Genomic DNA, 18,791 nt, shown 5'->3' with positions numbered 1-18,791 from the left:
TGTAGAGATGATTGGACAGAAAATAACAGCAGTATTTTGTGTGTAACTGATACAGACGACCGTGAAGAACATGACGACCACGACGAACAGGACGAAGAGAAGATGAAGAACTCCGATGAGGTGAAGTGAATTCTGCTGCAGGGTGATAAGAAAGATTGATCAGAAATCCAGAAATGCACAAATAAAAATCAAGTACACTAGCGTTCAAAAGCACATTGCTAGCATGTCTCTAGCATGATTGAACACATTGGTAGACTAACATGATTTTGCATTTTGCTAGCTGATTTAACATTGCTAGCATGTTTTTAACGCGAATAACACACTGCTAGCATGTTTTAACATGTTGCTATCATGATTTAGCACATTGCTAGAATGTTTCTAGCATGATTTAGTACATTGCTAACATGTTTTACCATGTTGTTAACATGATTTAGCACATGTTAGCTGATTTAACATTGCTAGCATGTTTCTAGCATGATTAACACAATGCTAGGCTAACATGATTTTGCATTTTGTTAGCTGATTTAACATTGCTAGCAATTTTCTAGCGTGATTAACACTTTGCTAATGTTAGCATGATTTAACACATTGCTAGCATGTTTTAACATGTTGCTATCATGATTTAGCACGTTGCTAGATTGTTTCTAGCATGATTTAACACATTGATAACATGATTTAACACATTGCTAGAATGTTTCAAGCATGATCAACACATTGCTAGGCTAACATGATTTTTTGCTAGCTGATTTAACATTGCTAGCATGTTTCTAGCGTGATTAACACTTTGCTAATGTTAGCATGATTGAACACATTGCTAGGCTAACATAATTTTGCATTTTGTTAGCTGATTTAACATTGCTAGCATGTTTCTAGCATGATTAACACTGCTAATATTAGCCTGATTTAACACATTGCTAAGCTAACATGATTTTGCAGTTTGCTAGCTGATTTAACATTGCTAGCATGTTTCTAGCATGATTAACACATTGCTAGGCTAACATGATATAACATTTTGCTAACATGCTTTAACATTGCTAGCATGTTTCTAGCATGATTAACACTTTGCTAATGTTAAACTGATTTAACACAATGCTAGGCTAACATGATTTTGCTAGCTGATTTAACATTGCTAGCATATTTCTAGCATTATTAACACTTTGCTAATGTTAGCCTGATTTAACAAATTGCTAGAATGTTTTAACATGTTGCTATCATGATTTAGTACATTGCTAGCATGTTTCTAGCATGATTAACACATTGCTAGGCTAACAATTTTGCATTTTGCTAGCTGATTTAACACATTGCTAGCATGTTTTAACATGTTGCTATCATGATTTAACACATTACTAGCATGTTTCTAGCATATTTTGTTAGCTTTTATGGGGCTAAATTAATTGAGAGACTACGCTGACTATTTGTAATAAATAAATAAATAAAAATTAAATCATTGAAAATGTAATTTGTCAGACCACAGGAGTAGTATATAAAAATTATATTAAAATAAATAAAATTAAGTTAAATAAAAAAATTTTTTAAAAATGGTTAATCTGTAATTATTTTCCATTTCCTCTCAGGGTACCGCTGGACAGGAAGTGACAGCATACGAGGAGATGTCCGCACTGGTCAACTACGTACAGCCCAACAAATTCATCTCTTTTGAGAACGCAGCCAGTGAGTTAGACCAGATTTTATTGGCTTTCTCACATAAATGTATATTTATAAATATGACAAATGCACCTAAAACCTCTGATGTAATATTACACAAACATTTTTGGCGAATGATTCCTGTCCTGCTGAACCTTTTAAGCTATTAATGTGTAAAATCTATTTTTTGGATCTGTGTTTTTACCATCTGATTCTGTCCTAATACAGAAAAAAACAAGAGTTTTGTCATCTCTTCCTTCGTGGAAACCAAAGGAGAGAGTCTGATCGCGAAGAACGCCGTGGACTGGGTGGAGTATCCTTTACATTTACTCTGAATCAGATTAAAATGACTGTTAAAGGTGTTTTCTCGTGTGTCGGTGTCAGTGCTTTCCTATACTGATGACTGTAGATATAATAAGAGGCAGATGAGTCGTATTTACCCCAAAGGAACCCGTGTGGACTCTTCAAACTACAGTCCTCAGCCCTTCTGGAGCGCTGGATGTCAGTTCGTGGCGCTCAACTACCAGACGATGGGTGAGACGCTGATGTCGATTCAATCACAGATGATGAACTGAGACTGATTTTAAAAACTGTCCACCAATGGCTACATCAGCTCTTTTCATAAGACTCTTTCTGAAGCGAGATCTTCTGTTTTGATCATATCGTGCTGTAGATTTCCCCATGCAGCTGAACATGGCTCTGTTCGAGTTTAACGGGAGGACGGGTTACATCCTCAAACACGACGTGCTCCGCCGGAGCGACAAAAAGTTTGATCCCTTTACTGACAGGATCGACACCATTATCGCCAGCACTCTCACCATTAAGGTAACTCACAAATACATTGGTGCTGATATGAAGCTGTGAAACAAAGTTCCTCCTTCAAATCATTGGTGCTTTTTGCAGATTACCGACTGAATGATCTGACTTGCCGTAGATTTGGAAATTATTATATGTCTCATTTTAACTAATCTTTCTTGAATTGTAACCCGTGTTCAGATTTACTCCGGTCAGTTCCTGTCGGACAAGAATGTGAAGACCGGAGTGGAGGTCGAGCTCATCGGTTTGCCGAAAGATCCCAAACGCAAATACCGCACCAAATGGAGCCCCACACCCAACGCCATCAACCCGGAGTGGAACGAGGAGCCCTTCGTCTTTGAGAAGGTCAGCTGGTGTAACCTTCTGCTCGTGACATCATGAATGTTATGTAGGCTTCATAAGGCTGAGGGTCTCTGTGATGTTGAGCAGATCCTGCTGCCGGAGATGGCCTACCTCAGGCTCGTGGTTCAGGAGGAGGGCGGAAAATTCATAGGTCACCGAATCATCCCTCTGGACGCTCTTCAGACAGGTGAGACGGGCCGCGTACAGGTTCTTCACTGGATTCTGGTCGTAATTAGGAATGAAGCAGCCTATTTCTGACTCAAAAGAAAACAAAAGCATATTTATGACATAAAAGTCAAAATTCTGACATACTAATGGATAATTATGACAAAGTTGAAATTACTGTATGACTTAAAAGGTTGACTTTTTTAATCTCATGATTATGATTTAGTATGTTATAATTACAAATTAGTATGTTATAATTATTGACTTATGTCATAATTATGACTTTTCGTCTCAAAATTATGACTTGGTATGTCATAATTATGATTTAAAGTAATAATTTTTACTTTATCTCATAATTTTGACTTTAATCACATAATTATGACTTAGTATGTTATAATTACAATTTAAAATGTCATAACTATTATTACTTAGTATGTCATAATTGACTTTTTGTCCCAATATTATGACTTAGTATCTCATAATCATAATTTTGACTTGATCTCATAATTTTGATATTAATCTCAAAATTATGAGTTAGTATGTCACAATTATGATTTTATAAGTCATAATTGATTTAGTATGTCAGAATTTTGACTCTCAAAATCTCAAAATCATGAATTAGTATGTAAAAATTATGATTTAAAGTTATACTTTTGTCTCATAATTGTAACTTAGTGTCTCACAATTTAGACTTCATGTCATACTTATGACTTTTTAATCTCAAAATTGACTTATACTAAGTCAAAATTATGACATGTCATATGAATTATACTGTCATAATTTCAACATTTTGTCATAATTGACATTTTAATCTCAAAATTATGACTTAGTATGTCATAATTATGATTTAGTTATAATTTTGACTTGATCTCATAATTTTGACAATCTCTTAATTATGACTTAGTATGTCATAATTTCGACTTTTCATGTCAAACTTATGACTTTTTCATCTCAAAATTGGCTTAGTATGTCATAATTATGACTTAGTATATCATGATTGTCTTTTTAAGTCATAATTATGACCTTTTATCCCATAATTATGAATTAGTATGCCATAATTTCTACTTTTTGTCATAATTATGACTTTAATCTCAAAAATACAACTTAGTATGTCACAATTATGATTTAGTATGTCATAATCATGACTTAGTATGTCATAGATTCGACTTTTTATCTCTAAATTATGACTTATTATGCCATAATTTCAACTTTTTGTCATAATTATGACTTTTTAATCTCAAAATTACAACTTAGTATGTCATAATTATGACTTAGTATGTCATAGTTCTGGCATTTTATCTCAAAATTATGACTTAGTATGTCATAATTATGATTTAAAGTTATTTTGACTTATCTCATAATTTTGAATGATTGAGCTGTGGGCGCCATCTTCTGGCGAGACACAGGAATTGATTTGGCATGACCCTCACAGTGCATTATGGGTATTCTCTAGACGCACTCACTATTGCGGTGCATTATGGGATTGAATAAGTGCACTAGATAACGTCCACTACAAATGGCTGTCCCCTCAAATAGTGCTGTATTTCAGGGTGTAGTGGGCGATTTCAGACACAACCAATGTATTTTTGCAGCGCTGAGCAATGTAGCCAATCACAGACATGTTAGAACTGATATGAGTGACAGCTTTTTAGTGATTTTAAATGGAGCGCTCTTTGCACACATTTATGCCAATTCACATCTTTTAGTGCTTTAGATTCTAATATGTTTACGATAACAAATTTTACATTATCATGGCAGACATTGATGTTTGTGTACAACCTTTTTCAGAGCAATCATTCACCCTGTGATCGTTTGCAGGTTTCCAGCACATTTGTTTGCGCAGCGAGAGCAACATGCCGCTCACGCTGCCGTCTGTGTTTGTGCACATCGAGGTGAAGGACTACATCCCCGCTGCGTTCGCTGGTACGTCACTGTCCAAAAATCATACTTTACTGTAGCAACATCAACTAACCACTCATATGAGTGTCAACTATTGTTTTTACTTGCAGATTTCTCAGATGCACTTTTCAATCCAGTGAAGACTTCAAAGCCACCGAAGACAGAGGTAGAATTAAATAACAAACTAATAATAGATGCGCAGACACCATCTGTGTTCAAGTGCCCTTGAAGGACATTAGTGCACTATTAAGTGCATGAAGTTTTTTTGGATTAAGCTACAGTGTACAAACATGGAGGTTCTCCTAAATTAAAAACCCAAAGGACATTATCATTTGAATTTTTGTCATTTTCAGATATATTTACTTGACTATGTCTTGCTTTCAGAGAAATCTAACTACATTTTGTGATTTTTTTTTTTTTGCTTAAAACAAGAAAATGCTGTTTACCACTGGGGTATGAAAAATTATCTAATTCAAAAAAAAGTAAAAACACTATTTTTCTTATCTCAGTGGAAAACATCTTTTTTCTTGTTTTAAGGATGTTTTGATTAAAAAATGCTTTGATCTTTGAAAAATATGTGCATAATATTTTATCTAATATGTTAAGTCAAGAAAATGTTCTTTAAATTTCTACTGCAAGACCATTTCTAAATGTTTTACATCGATCTGTTTTCACAAATCTAATATTTCAGAATCATTTATTTACTTATTTGATAAGTCACCATGTAATGAGTGTGATCATGTACAATCAACCGGTTATTATTGCAAATTAAACAATACAAAACTTCCTCTGCTTAATATTATAACTCTGTTAGGATAAATGACTGTACACTGACTCTTGCATAATCATTTTATAAATGTTAAAATATATAAAAGCATGTCTCTAATCTGTGCTCCAGAGTTCAACATATGTGTGTGAATATGAGTTACCTGTTGCTGACGGAGTCCAGAAGTCTGTCACTCCTGCACCTGCTGCAGGTAAATAACATACACCTCAAAGTTTCATGGTATTAGAATCTGACACCATGCTACGTAATATTTTGTCTGTGTGTTATGAATGATAACTTATATCTATCTGTCCGTCTGTCTATCTATCTATCTGTCTATGAATCCAACGTATTATAAGAACCAAAGGCCACGGAAGAAGCTCCTGTCTCAGCTGAAGCTGTAGAGAAACCAGCAGAGGGCGACGTCGCACCTCCAGCTGAGGCTCCCAGTGAACAGACTGAACAGACTCCAGCTCCAGAACCACCTAAACCTGAACCAGAACCTGAGCCAAAACCAGAGCCACAGCCTGAACCCAAACCAGAGGAAAAAACAGAACCAGAACCAGAGCCTGAACCAACATCAGAAGAAAATCCAGATCCAGAACCTGCTGCAGCTACAGAGAATGTTGTCCCAGAGACCAAAGAATCCAGTGAAGAAACGCCTTCTGATCCGTCAGGTGAGTCACATGACGGAATTTACACGATACATTGTAACAACTTCATCACACTGACTCGCTACTTTAGTAAATCTCAGACACAGCAGTCACTAACACTAAACCACCACTATCTTCACAAAATGACTAACATGTTCATTTTAATATTGAATGCTGTAGTAACCACATGGTGTAATTATGCCCTCATACTGTATAACGAAAGATGACGATTATAGTTGATTATCTGATAAAGGTTAGTTATACATAAAGCATACATAAATTCATAAAGTTGTGCTGCGTTTACTTTTTTAATTGCTGTCTGTCAAACATATTTTATTTTATTTTATAATTTGTAATATTTATAGTCCTCTAAGAAAATTGTTTTATTCTGTTGATACCGTTGAAAAGGGAAAAAAATACATCTGAAATACCTTATTTAGATTCTATTAATAAATACATTATAATAAGTATTGTTTTTTGCCATGAAAATAGCTAAAGAAACTGGCATGGCGGTAAAAAATCAAACTTCAAAGTTGCTAGTTAGTAGTTAGTTAGTTATAGGAATACCTCTGCATTAACTCAATCTGACTAACAGTCTTTAACTGGTATTGGTTGTAGTCCTGTTCACTGTGAGGTTTATTGTTTTCAGATCCCTCCACTGTGACCTGTGAAGAACTGCAGCAGCACAAGAACTTCCTGAAGGTCTCCAAGAAACAAGAGAAAGACCTGAAAGACATGGAGAAGAAGTTTCAGAAGAAACGAGAAGAGCTCATTCAGAAATACAGCGACCAGTTCAAAGCCTTGAAGAAGAAGAACACGGCCAAGAAGTAAAGTTTTAGTAATTTTAGCACATCAACTTAGTTTAAACTTGAAGTAATCTAATGTTTATGTTGCATTTTATTTCAGCTTTATTTCAGTGAACAGGAACTATTTTTGATAGTTTCAGATTTAGTTAATCATAAGAAGATCAGTGCTGGTCTTCAGGTGGAACAGGCTGACCGAGGGAGTTTTGCTGGTTTAAGAAGTCTAGTGCGCGTCCACGGCACAACACATGCGGGAAACACTTCTGTTGAACTTCATGTTTATGTCCTCTGATGGTGTTTGTCCAGGTCTGAAGGATCAGACGCAGGTGATCAGATGAATGAACTCAAGCAGAAGCTGAAGTCGGAGCTCAGAGTGCTGCTGGTGGAGCAACATGATCAACTCAAGAAGAAGAAAGAGCAACACAACACTGAGGTACAGACATTATGATTTACTGTAGCTAATGATTGACAGGTGTTTTGACAGTCACATGACCTAAGTTACAGTGTCAGAACTGAGCTTCATCACAAAGACCATTGATCAGTCATCAGAGAGCATGTCGCAGTACGTGATTTTGCCATACGATGAAAGACATTTGCAGATTTTGTGGCAGAAATCATGGTAAAAATCATCGTACACTCTAAAAAATTCTGGGTTGTTTCAACCTAAATTTGGGTCAGATATGGACATTTAAACATTTGAGAGTGGGTTTTTCCATTTTTGACCCAAATTTGGGTTGAAACAACCCAGCATTTTTTAGAGTGTACACAGTGTAAATCTGCTAGCAACTACCTCCAAAAAGCAAATGAATCAAAATGTGATTGTCATAAAGGGTTTTATTGGCTTATGACTAGGGATGCAAAATTCTGGAAATTTTCAAAGTTAAAGAAGCTTTCCATTGGAATATATGGGAATTAATTGGACAATATGGAAATTAAGGGGAATATATGGAAATTAATGAGAATATAAGGGGAATTAATGGGAATATATGGGAATTAATGGGAATAAACTGGAAATTTGCCAAATTGCAGGTTAACCTATAAGAGGGAACTTAAATGTAGTTGGAAAAAAACATCTTGCAGCATAATCTTGGTTAAAACAACCAGATTTAATATAAATTCAGTTGAATTTCTACCCTGTGCATTCATGCACACTACTAACTGCAGCTCTATTGAAGCCACAGCCCTGAATAAACATAAATGTTGAATATAATAACCATATCCCCTATATGAAAAAAAGTCCCATTAAAAATGTCAAATTAAATCTTTTTTTTTTTTTTTTTTCATATAGGGATTATTTTATTCAACATTTGTTTATTTGTTTTTTGAATCAATTAAAGTTCTACTCACAAATAAATCAATCAAAAATGTCTCTTTTTTAAAATTTGCATTAGTTTGCATGCATGTCTGCTTATGACCAAACAAAATGTTTATATTTATGTGTGTATATGATACAGTTTGTATAGATTATCCCAAATATCCAATTAATTCCTGTAAACCAAACCATTTACGTTTGACCAAACAAATGTAAATCATAATACAAATCATAATCATACAGTGATCACAGTTTTTTTTTTTTTTTTTGTTTCACAATATACAATATATAAATATTATTATTATTATTATTATTATTATAATTATTATTATTATTATTATTATTATTATTATTATTGTTTTATTATTTCTTATTTGATTTCGGCCATACTGGGCATTTTCATTAGCCTATTATTATTATTATTATTATTATTATTATTATTATTATTATTTTATAAATCCTTGTTTGATTTCTGCCATACTAAGCATTTCAATTAGCCGATGATGATGATAATTATTATTATTCTATGAATTCTTGTTTGATTTGGGCCATACTGAGAGTATCAGTGAGCATCCTCACAGGCCTGTGCTGTTCCTGCTGGACTCTCTCCAGGTATTGATTACCCATCAGCACTCAGTTGATCTGCATAGATCAGGAGTCAATCATGTTCTGCAGTGGAAGAGTAAACATGACCGACCCGCGACACTCTCTTACACTCACATCGACCGCAGTCACCTCTGGACTGATCCATGCTCGCGCTCAGAGAAAGCCTCCTGCTTATACAGTCAGACATCACTAGTACTAGTGCAGCTCGTGAGGAGATGTCCATTCTTTGCCTTCTTGGAATTGAGAAACAGACATGTTTTCTTTTAAGTGACAGGAAGTCCTTGTGTTCATTTCCTCCGTGTGGCAGCGCACCAGATCACAGACCGGCTCTGAGGGCCAGCTGTCGGTTCTGTTCTGACATGTACCTGACACTTCCTGTTTTCTTCTCTCCTGTATTTCCTGTGCAACAGCGTTTGACCAAACTCTTGGAAATGGCCACAGAGAAGCACTGCAGTGAGATGAAGGCACTCAACAGGTGAGTGTGTGTGTGTGTGTACCTGGTAAACCCTACGTTATGGGGAAAAATGTGACATTTTTGGTATTCCTTTTCGTTATAAAATGTGTGTTAGTGTGTTTGAGTGAGTGAGTGTGTGAGTGAGTGAGTGCGTGTGTGAGTGTGTGTGAGTGAGTGCGTGTGTGAGTGAGTGAGTCAGTGTGTGAGTGTGTGAGTGAGTGTGTGAGTGAGTGTGTGAGTGAGTGAGTGTGTGAGTGAGTGTGTGAGTGAGTGTGTGAGTGAGTGTGTGAGTGAGTGTGTGAGTGAGTGTGTGAGTGAGTGAGTGAGTGTGTGAGTGAGTGAGTGAGGGAGAGAGTGAGGGAGAGAGTGAGTGAGTGAGTGAGTGAGAGAGTGTGAGTGAGTGAGAGAGTGTGTGTGAGTGAGAGAGTGTGTGTGAGTGAGTGTGTGTGAGTGAATGTGTGTGAGTAAGTGTGCATTTGTTTCAGTGCACTTGACCTTTGAAATGAGAGAAATGAAAAACAAAACTGCAAGAAAGAAAGAGCAAAGATGAATCATTCTGTGCTACAAGCTATCGAGTGTTTTAAATCAGCTAATGCATCTCAGTGTGTGTGAGTGTGAGTGTGTGTGAGTGTGTTCTGTCTAGGGATTTAGAGGTCGTTAACCTTTTCTACATGCAGCACAGTTTGTTTGTTAATTATTTTGTTAATTATTATTGTTCTGTGGGTAAACCGCGCCGTGAGCGTGAGTGGGACCGTTACCAGCTCAACCCCATTAGCGCAGATCACATCTGTTTACTCACACAGACCGACCCGTTCAGAACTAGTCTGCGTCTCAGTATCAGGATCTTTCCAATGCTTTAGTAGCTTTGACACACTTTTAGCTCCTCATACAGCTCAAAATGAGGAATTAACAACTAAATCAAATAAAATACATATTATATTTACAATATCTGTCACCCTCACAGTCTGTTTTTTTCTTTTTCAGCGAGCCCAAAAAGAAGGACAGGTACGATCTCACACACACACACACACACACACACACACACACACACACATACACACACACACACACAAATCCTCATGTTTTCTCATTCTCCTTTTCAGAATGAAGAAATGCAAGAGTACAGAGCAGCTGGACAATGATAACGCTCAGGTAAAACAGCACATGATGAGCATGTCAAACACAGAAGGAAAAATAGACGGACAGCAATTGAACAAGAGAGTGCAATTGAGACGAGAGTCCGTAACCATGACGACGGTGCGACACAAAGCCGTGGTTTGGGTTGAGTTTTAACAGACGCAGACACACGGATCAGATCAGAGCTCCCTGACTAACATGTGGTCTCTCTGGACTCTCTCGTGATGTTTACTGCAGGTGAACGATAAAAACATGTGCGTTATGACTCACTTCTGCTCTGTCCTCGTGCGGCTCATCGAAATTCATTCACTTTTCTGTTTATTTCCTTCACCGCTCCATTAATTCTGCATCTCCATCGCCACAACAGAATGTCACTGGAGTTTAAGACGCAAAGTTCACAGAAAATGTGTTTCAGACCTATTTATAAAGCTCACAATATACAAGTATGTGAACGCAGATGCTCGGCTTTATGCGTCATTGCGTTCATAAATGTGGAAAATTGTTGAATGACTGTTTTAGTCAATATTTATGCTTTTTAGAGTATTGTGTTGTTAAATAATAAAATTAAAATAAATAATTTTAAAATAAAACCAATCAAAATAAAACACTTACAAATAATTAATAAAAATGTAAACAAAAAATATATAAATAATTTTAAAATAAAAACAATGAAAATATAACACTTACTGAGAAATAAATCATAAATATTTTAAAGAATATAAATAAGTTAAAATAAAAACAATTAAAATAAAACATTTAGTAATAATTAAATTATAAAAATGTAAACTAAAATACAATTAAAAATAATAAACAATAAAAAAAACAGTTACTTATAATGAAATCATAGAAATGTAAAATTAAAATAAATAAATAATTTAAAAAGAATAAACAATAAAAAAACTTACTAATAATTTAATCATAAAAATAATCAAAATAAAACAATTATTAATAATTAATTGAATAAAGAAATATAAAATTAAAATAAATAAATAAAAAATAATAGACAATCAAAATAAACACTTACTAATAATTAAATCAAATTAAAATAAATAAATAAATAAAAAATATTAGACAATCAAAATAAACACTTACTAATAATTAAATCATAAAACTCTCAAATTAAAATAAATAAATATTTAAAAAATAATAAACAATCAAAATAAAACACTTACTAATAATTAATTAAATCATACAAATGTCAAATCAAAATAAATAATTTAAAAATAATAAAAAATCATAATAAAATCTGTATTAATAATAATTAATTATTATTATTATTATTATTATTATTATTCATTATTAATAATTAATTTTTGTTATTTACCTGCAAGTCATGTGACCATTAACTGACATCACAGAATCATGAACATGCAAATGTGTTGTTGAATTATTTAAATATTAGCTTTAAATCTCAGTGAGGCTTCAGGTTAATATTTTAGAGAAATAGGTTCGGCTGACAAAAATCCCTGATCTATAAGAACCAACCGTGAGTCTCGTGTGTGCTTCATTTGTTGCTGTTAAATAAGACGGCTCAGATTCAGTCTAAGAAGGTGTTTTGGTCTGATGCAACTGCACAAACCACCTCAAGTTAAAGTTAAAGGTCACAGAGTTTAATTTTCCACATTAAATGAGCTTCTGAACTGAATGATGGAGTCTGTGCGGAGAGTGTCGAGTGTCGGCTCAACGTGATGTACGAACAATAGCTGCACATGGACTCTCTTCTGTCTTCAGTCACACACACACACACACACACACGAACTGGAGATCAATGCAGCCCACTGGTTTAACACCATAAATGTGTTCTGTTACATACATTTTTGAGTACATCTAAGCGCACATGACATCAGGGTGTGTTTCTGTGTAGTTTTGTGAGGTACATTATGCTTACAGATGACTGTGCGTTTGAACACGTGTGTGTGTGTGTGCTGATAACGCATGTAATAGCACACTCTCTTTCAGTCTGCAGATAACAGCAACGCTGACGGTTCTCCTCAGGAACAGAGTCTGAAGAAGAAGCAGGCCGCCACACTCGCCAACATCAGAGAGCTGATCAGTCAGGTAAATACTGACCGTTTACTGTCCTACTGTCAACCATTCATCAGCGCACATTACTGCAGTGAAAAAGAAGACGTGTATATAATCTTACATCAATCTTTCTAACCTCTTCACGCAATTTCTCGTATATGTAGGCCTCCGTTGTCGCTGTAGCTCGCACGCGTTCCGTTCTGTTCTGTTTATGCAGTTTTTCTTTGACTATCTTGTGAATCGACGCCCCCAGGGCACAGTTGCCACCTTGTGGATAAACTAATTACTGCAAAAAAATTAAATGCGCATGTGCGACCTGTGCGGTTACAAAAATCCGACTGTGCACGTACAGTACACGCGTACTCTTCTGATGACGAAATTTGCATCACGCGCACTGTACGCTGACCCTCGTGTGCGCGTAAAAAGTGAAGTGTACTTTGGCGCAGCGCTCAGGAATGGTTTTAAAAAAACAGAGTGTCTATTTACACTAGGTGCAATTAGCGTCCCTTGTTGGCAAACGCTATTTACACTAGCTCCGCCCACCAATGTCTGGTTGGGCCAGTCAAGTTTTGAAAAAGACGTACAGGATTCAATGTCTTTAGTGGTGCAGCAGTAGCGAGTAAGGCTCGCAGACATGGCTTTTAACGCAATCGACGCGGGTTCGAATCCGCCTTTTGCCAAGTTCACATTTATGTTCAATAAAAATGAAAATAAACTGCGAACGAATGTTTAATGATATTAAAAGTGTTTATAGAGTAGCATCTAATTGCTATTTACTCTTATTGCAAAGAACTGACACTTTTACATGGTGTAAATAGCTATTGTCATTTAGTGTAAATAGCATCTATCACTAAGAAAATATGCTATTTTCACTTAGTGCAAATAGCCGCTGCCTTTTAAAAAATGCAGTGCAGAACGCGAGGGTCACGAGACACGCTTTTGAGATGTGATGCAATAACGAACGAATAAAACATTTGCCACGTCAACTTGCTACTGTGAACAGAAGCTCGCAACCCTTGCCCCGCCTCCGAGTTCTTCTGATTGGTCCACTGTTTTGGAACTGACATTGATGAGCGGCGCTGCGTGTAAAAGTTAAAATTCTTTTAACTTGAAATGGCGTCTTAAAAACATGACGCTCATGTGAGAGGTGCTGCAAAACACGCGAGCGTAACGGTCATACGCATCCGTCTAGCGCGTGTTTACATAGAAAAACAATGGAAAAGCAGCGCATTGGAATAGAAAAACGTGTTCTGTGTGAACGGCCCGTAATACGCACTAGCAAAGATGCATTAAATTGATCAAAAGTGACAGTAAAGACATTTATAATGTTACAAAAGATTGTATTTCAAATAAATGCTGTTCTTTTAGAGCTTTCTATTCATCAACAACATTTATTGGTTTCCAAAAATATATGAACAGTTTTTAACATTGATAATAATCATAAATGTTTCTTGAGCAGCAAATCATCATATTAGAATGATTTCTGAAGGATCATGTGACACTGAAGACTGGAGTAATGATGCTGAAAATCCAGCTTTGATCACAGGAATAAATTACACTTTACTATATATTCACATAGAAAACAGCTGTTTAAAATTGTAATAATATTTCACATTTTTCCTGTATTTTTTTCATGTCATGAATTCAGCTTGGTGAGCAGAAAAGACTTATTTTAAAAACATTAAATAATCACCCAAACTTTTGAACGGTATCAGCTTTTCTTCTGACATCGACATTCTGACATCGAATCCTGATGGATAAAATCACATGATTTCCCACTGAATATTCAGTTTCAGTGGGAAATGCCATGGAAATGCCGTTTCATTATGTCAGATTTGGCCTAGTGTTCAGGAAAGAATTAAATAAGGTGATGACTGTAATAACTGGAAGAGAAGCCTATGACTAATTCAGCAACTGAATCATAAGCTGAGATCAGAATTATGAGTTTATCAGTGAATCTCCTGTTAATGGTCCAGATGTGCTGTCACTAATAACATCTGGATTGTGAATTGAGTCCTTATGCAGATATATTTTAGTTTCACATGCTTTGGTCTCAAAGATCTCAGACTCTTGCTGACGTGAGCATCTCTGTGACAGGAACAGACGCTCATGTTTAAATAAAGCGCTCGAATCTCTCAGGACTTGTAGATCTCTGGTTGGTCGTGTCACTTCAGATAAACCATCTGCCACAGTGCGCTTTAAGCTTACAGTCACAGTTTGTGTGATGCTGAAAAGTCCCTCCAATGGAGAATATGAGGAGGATAATGAACATTCAAGTATGAAAACCTGTTCTAGTAGAGCCAAAAACAACATCAAGACTTTGTAAAAGGGCATAACAGATCCCGTCGAGGCTAGTTTTTGCTGTGTCACAGCTTTAACGGTCTAGTTACATGCTGTTGTTGTAAGTTTTGTCTTTAGCTGTTCATTGGTGTCCCTTCTTCTCATCTGTGTTCAGCTCAACAAAGACGCTGTGGCGGAACACGCTAAGAAGATGTGGTCGCTGCCCAGCGATCTGTCCGAGGCCGTGAACTCCTGCGTTAAACCTCATTTCCCGGAGCACGTGGACAAGGCCGGCGAGAACCGCTCCGAACACGCGGGACAGTACAGTCACGTTTTTGTTGGATGATGTCCGTATGATGATCCTAACAATAGTTTAAACCAACTCTAATGTAATATTTACCTTTTTACACGTGTTTATATTTTATGATATATTGTGCTCTTCTTTGCTGTAATACACTTTAGCACTCAACCTGACAGAAAAATCAAGTGAAAGTTAGTGTATAAAATGAAGGGACATCTCATGAAGACTGTCAAGATCACATCAGGGATGTCATTCACTCCAAAATAAAAAATACAATGGAAAAAAATAAGAAATTAAACATTGTATAAAGAAAATGAAGCCTTAAGGATTTTTTGCATTTTGATATATTCAGACTCTAATCCAAATTGTCCTAAAGGCTTGATTTTCTTTCTATATATATATATATATTACTAAATACTAAATTTTTCCACCGATAGCCGATTATTCAGAGTGATATCTGATAGTTTGGGGGGTTCTGCCTTTTATACCTTCTTTTAAATTAATGATAATTTCATTATTATTAATAATTAATCATTATATTTTTAATTATTATCTTTTGAAAGAAATGCAAATAAAAACTTTATTCTCTCCATTTCATCAACTTGTTTCAGAGTAACTGGTATCGGTTATAAGCAAACACATTACTCAAAATAAAATCAACACCCGTTAACTAAATTCTGAAGATTTAATTAATATTTCTTAATTTTCTGGATGTTATTAATTCATATAATTACTATTAAAATTGAACATCAAACTGGTTTCTTAGCATTTTCTTTACACAAATCCCAAATTCAGTGCATTTTCCTGCCCTCTTTTGATTGACAGAATATATCGGCCCTGACTATTGGCTGTTTTTATATATATTTATATGTTTTTATATATATAGAAAGAGAGATTTTTGGGGGGATTTTATTATGGGGTGAAATATAATTTTAAAGGGAATTAAGTGCATCTTAGAACCATTCGAATTTGTTTCAGAAACATTGCATTGTGACATTATATATATATATATATATATATATATATATATATATATATATAATGGGTTAAATATGATATTGAATTAAATTAAGCCTGTTTTAGAATCTTAAGGTTTTTTTTTGTTTGTTTGCATTTTGACATTTCACATTTTGCCCACCACATGCAAATATACTATATACACTACATATATACAGTATATATACAGTTCATACTTATATGTAATAGTTATTACATGGGGGTTCAGTAATCAATAAATTGTAATTTATAGCTATATGTCATTGATATTTATTTGAGTAATTCCAAATTCTAATGATGCACACAAACCAAGATTTTAGGTGTTTTGTGGTGGTGATGATAAACATAAACTCATTGGCACTGACAAACAAGATCTGGTCAGATCTGCTTTTAGTGGCAAAACTTGTAAACAAGTAAAATGATATTGAAGAAGAGAGTGTGGTAGTTTGATTGAGCTGAAATGAATTCAGTACTTGTGATTGAAGCGTCCGCCGGTGTGTTCTGGATCCTGTGAAGAGAGGCTGGAGAATGACAGTGAGTCAGTCCATCCATCATCCATCAGCCCACACACAATTATTCAGATGGGTTGGTGAAGCCCGTCTCCTAGATAACAGTTACAGTTCACAGTCGGCCGGTCGATGTCACTAAATAAACCCAGACAGGCTGATCAGCACGACTGATTGTATCTCGCTCCTTACACGCATACTTACCCAATAAATAAATATGAAATACTGATACGAGTGCCAATGATTGTATTATGTAAGTACAGAGAGTGTGGAGAGATACTTTCCGGCTCTTCATTGTTTCTGTTAAGATTTCAATGATGGTCTTGAAATAGCTGATGATGGAGCGGATGGAAGAAAATATTAATTTTTGGCTCAACCAGGGTTGTTATAGTTCACAAACACTAATAACATAAAAAACAAAAGTACTTATGAAATAAACTTTAACTGACGTAAAAGAAATATTCAAAAACTTAAAATTTTATTTCAGTCGCCAAGACAGCATTTCTCATTTTCATTTAGTTTAGCTTAATGTAATAAAATAGATGAAAATAAATACATCATTAGTAAATAAAACTGTATAGACATTTTAAAACATGACAAAAACACACAGCAAAATTACTAAAACTTTAACTAAAATTTAAATGAAAACTGAAAATATGAAACTAAAAACTAATTAAAAATATTAATAAAAACTATAAAAGTATCTCATTAAGTTTACAATACAAAAAAAAAAAAAAATCTCCCTCAGTATTTTTGTCTTGTTTTCCATCACAAATGTCTCACTTAATTTTGATTGTTTTCAGAAAACAAGTCTTAATCAGACTTAATTGTTAGTTTTATCATTATTATTTTTCCCCAATGGGAATCTATGGCAGCCCTATGAACTGTAAGTAGGAAAATTATGAAAATTGGCACACTTGTAGTGATGGTAACGAATAGTAATCTGACCAACTTTTGGGTCTCTAGGACTAACTCTATAGCGCCACCACCAGTTGACCACTGCATCAGAGCCATGATCTGGAGGGTCCATGCCAAAGTTGGGAACAGCGCCACCTACAGGTCATGAGATATGAAAAATGGCTATTTTTGTTCATAACTTTTGAACAGTTTGTCAGAATCATGATCTTGGTGTTTATGTATTCCTTGTGTCATGCCGAATCCATGAATACTGATTTTGCCAGGACTGGATGAACCACATGTCCGCCATTTTGAATTTTGTCAAAAATTGCAATATCTTGTAAACTAATTGACATATAGACACAAAATTTGGTAGGGTTCATTGACAGCATGTCCTTAAGGTACCTGAGAAGTTTAAACACAGCGTCACGTAGTGTTCTAGAGATATAGTTTTTTTTTGTAAAAACGCTTATAACTTTTAAAAACAATGTCCAAAATTCCAGTGATATCTCATTTGTCATTTTCCATCATTTTTTGTTTGTCTGCCATATTGAAGTAAATGAAAAACAGTTTTTTTCGCTGCTACTCCTACAGTTTTTTTCCAGTTTTCTCCAAAATTGGCTCAGATGATCTATGGACCGAGCCGGACAGACATGACTGAACAAATTTTTTTGATATTTGCTGCTGTTCCTGAGAAATAACTTTCTGAAGTCAACTGTCACTGTGTTTGTTGTCCTAAGTAGATTAGCATGCCAGTGAAATAACATGTTAGTCAGAGGCCATTCTTTTAATGTGGATTTTGGCTATCAGGTTAAAATAATTTATGTTAATGGCCAGGTTGTCTTAGCTTGCTAATTGGTTAATATGCTAACTAATGCTTTGGTGTGCTCATTCTCACACTGAAAGCTCTCCTCGGCAGCCTGGTGAATCAGCATCCATTAAAATTTTCAGGTCATGGGTTTGAATCCACATACACAGACTACAAGAGGTATTGTGGCCAGAAATGGTGCAAGAAGTTGCATGTGTTCCAGACATTACTTCTTTCTGAGAATGATCTAATCTGAACTTATTAAACACAACAAGCAGTGCAATTATATACAAAAAAAAACTTAATAGTGTTTTGTGCTTTTGAGATTCACAATGTAGAGCCTTTGACTGTTCAGTGTGACGCTTGCGGTGCCTTCAGTGC

At 35.2% G+C, this 18,791-nt stretch overlaps 1 protein-coding gene across 2 annotated transcripts in view; it reads left to right on the top strand.

Annotated features, from left to right (window-relative positions):
* plcb2 (phospholipase C, beta 2) overlaps positions 1–15,957 on the top strand; it is a 32,969-nt gene extending 17,012 nt beyond the window's left edge. For both annotated transcript variants that reach the window (XM_051868598.1, XM_051868597.1), the window contains 18 exons: positions 56–120; positions 1,575–1,671; positions 1,873–1,957; positions 2,054–2,178; positions 2,318–2,469; positions 2,641–2,805; positions 2,890–2,989; positions 4,786–4,890; positions 4,977–5,032; positions 5,765–5,843; positions 5,992–6,309; positions 6,935–7,112; positions 7,395–7,521; positions 9,417–9,481; positions 10,445–10,465; positions 10,564–10,612; positions 12,557–12,655; positions 15,078–15,957. In XM_051868598.1, the coding sequence (XP_051724558.1) occupies positions 56–120; positions 1,575–1,671; positions 1,873–1,957; positions 2,054–2,178; positions 2,318–2,469; positions 2,641–2,805; positions 2,890–2,989; positions 4,786–4,890; positions 4,977–5,032; positions 5,765–5,843; positions 5,992–6,309; positions 6,935–7,112; positions 7,395–7,521; positions 9,417–9,481; positions 10,445–10,465; positions 10,564–10,612; positions 12,557–12,655; positions 15,078–15,248 (2,057 nt within the window). In that variant the 3' untranslated portion in view covers positions 15,249–15,957. The remainder of the gene's footprint in view (positions 1–55; positions 121–1,574; positions 1,672–1,872; positions 1,958–2,053; positions 2,179–2,317; positions 2,470–2,640; positions 2,806–2,889; positions 2,990–4,785; positions 4,891–4,976; positions 5,033–5,764; positions 5,844–5,991; positions 6,310–6,934; positions 7,113–7,394; positions 7,522–9,416; positions 9,482–10,444; positions 10,466–10,563; positions 10,613–12,556; positions 12,656–15,077) is intronic.
* Positions 15,958–18,791: the final 2,834 nt, after the last annotated feature.

This window comes from Ctenopharyngodon idella, chromosome 17, assembly GCF_019924925.1.
Source record: "Ctenopharyngodon idella isolate HZGC_01 chromosome 17, HZGC01, whole genome shotgun sequence".
NCBI classification, from domain to species: domain Eukaryota; kingdom Metazoa; phylum Chordata; class Actinopteri; order Cypriniformes; family Xenocyprididae; genus Ctenopharyngodon; species Ctenopharyngodon idella.
This window is presented reverse-complemented; position numbering and strand designations above follow the sequence as displayed.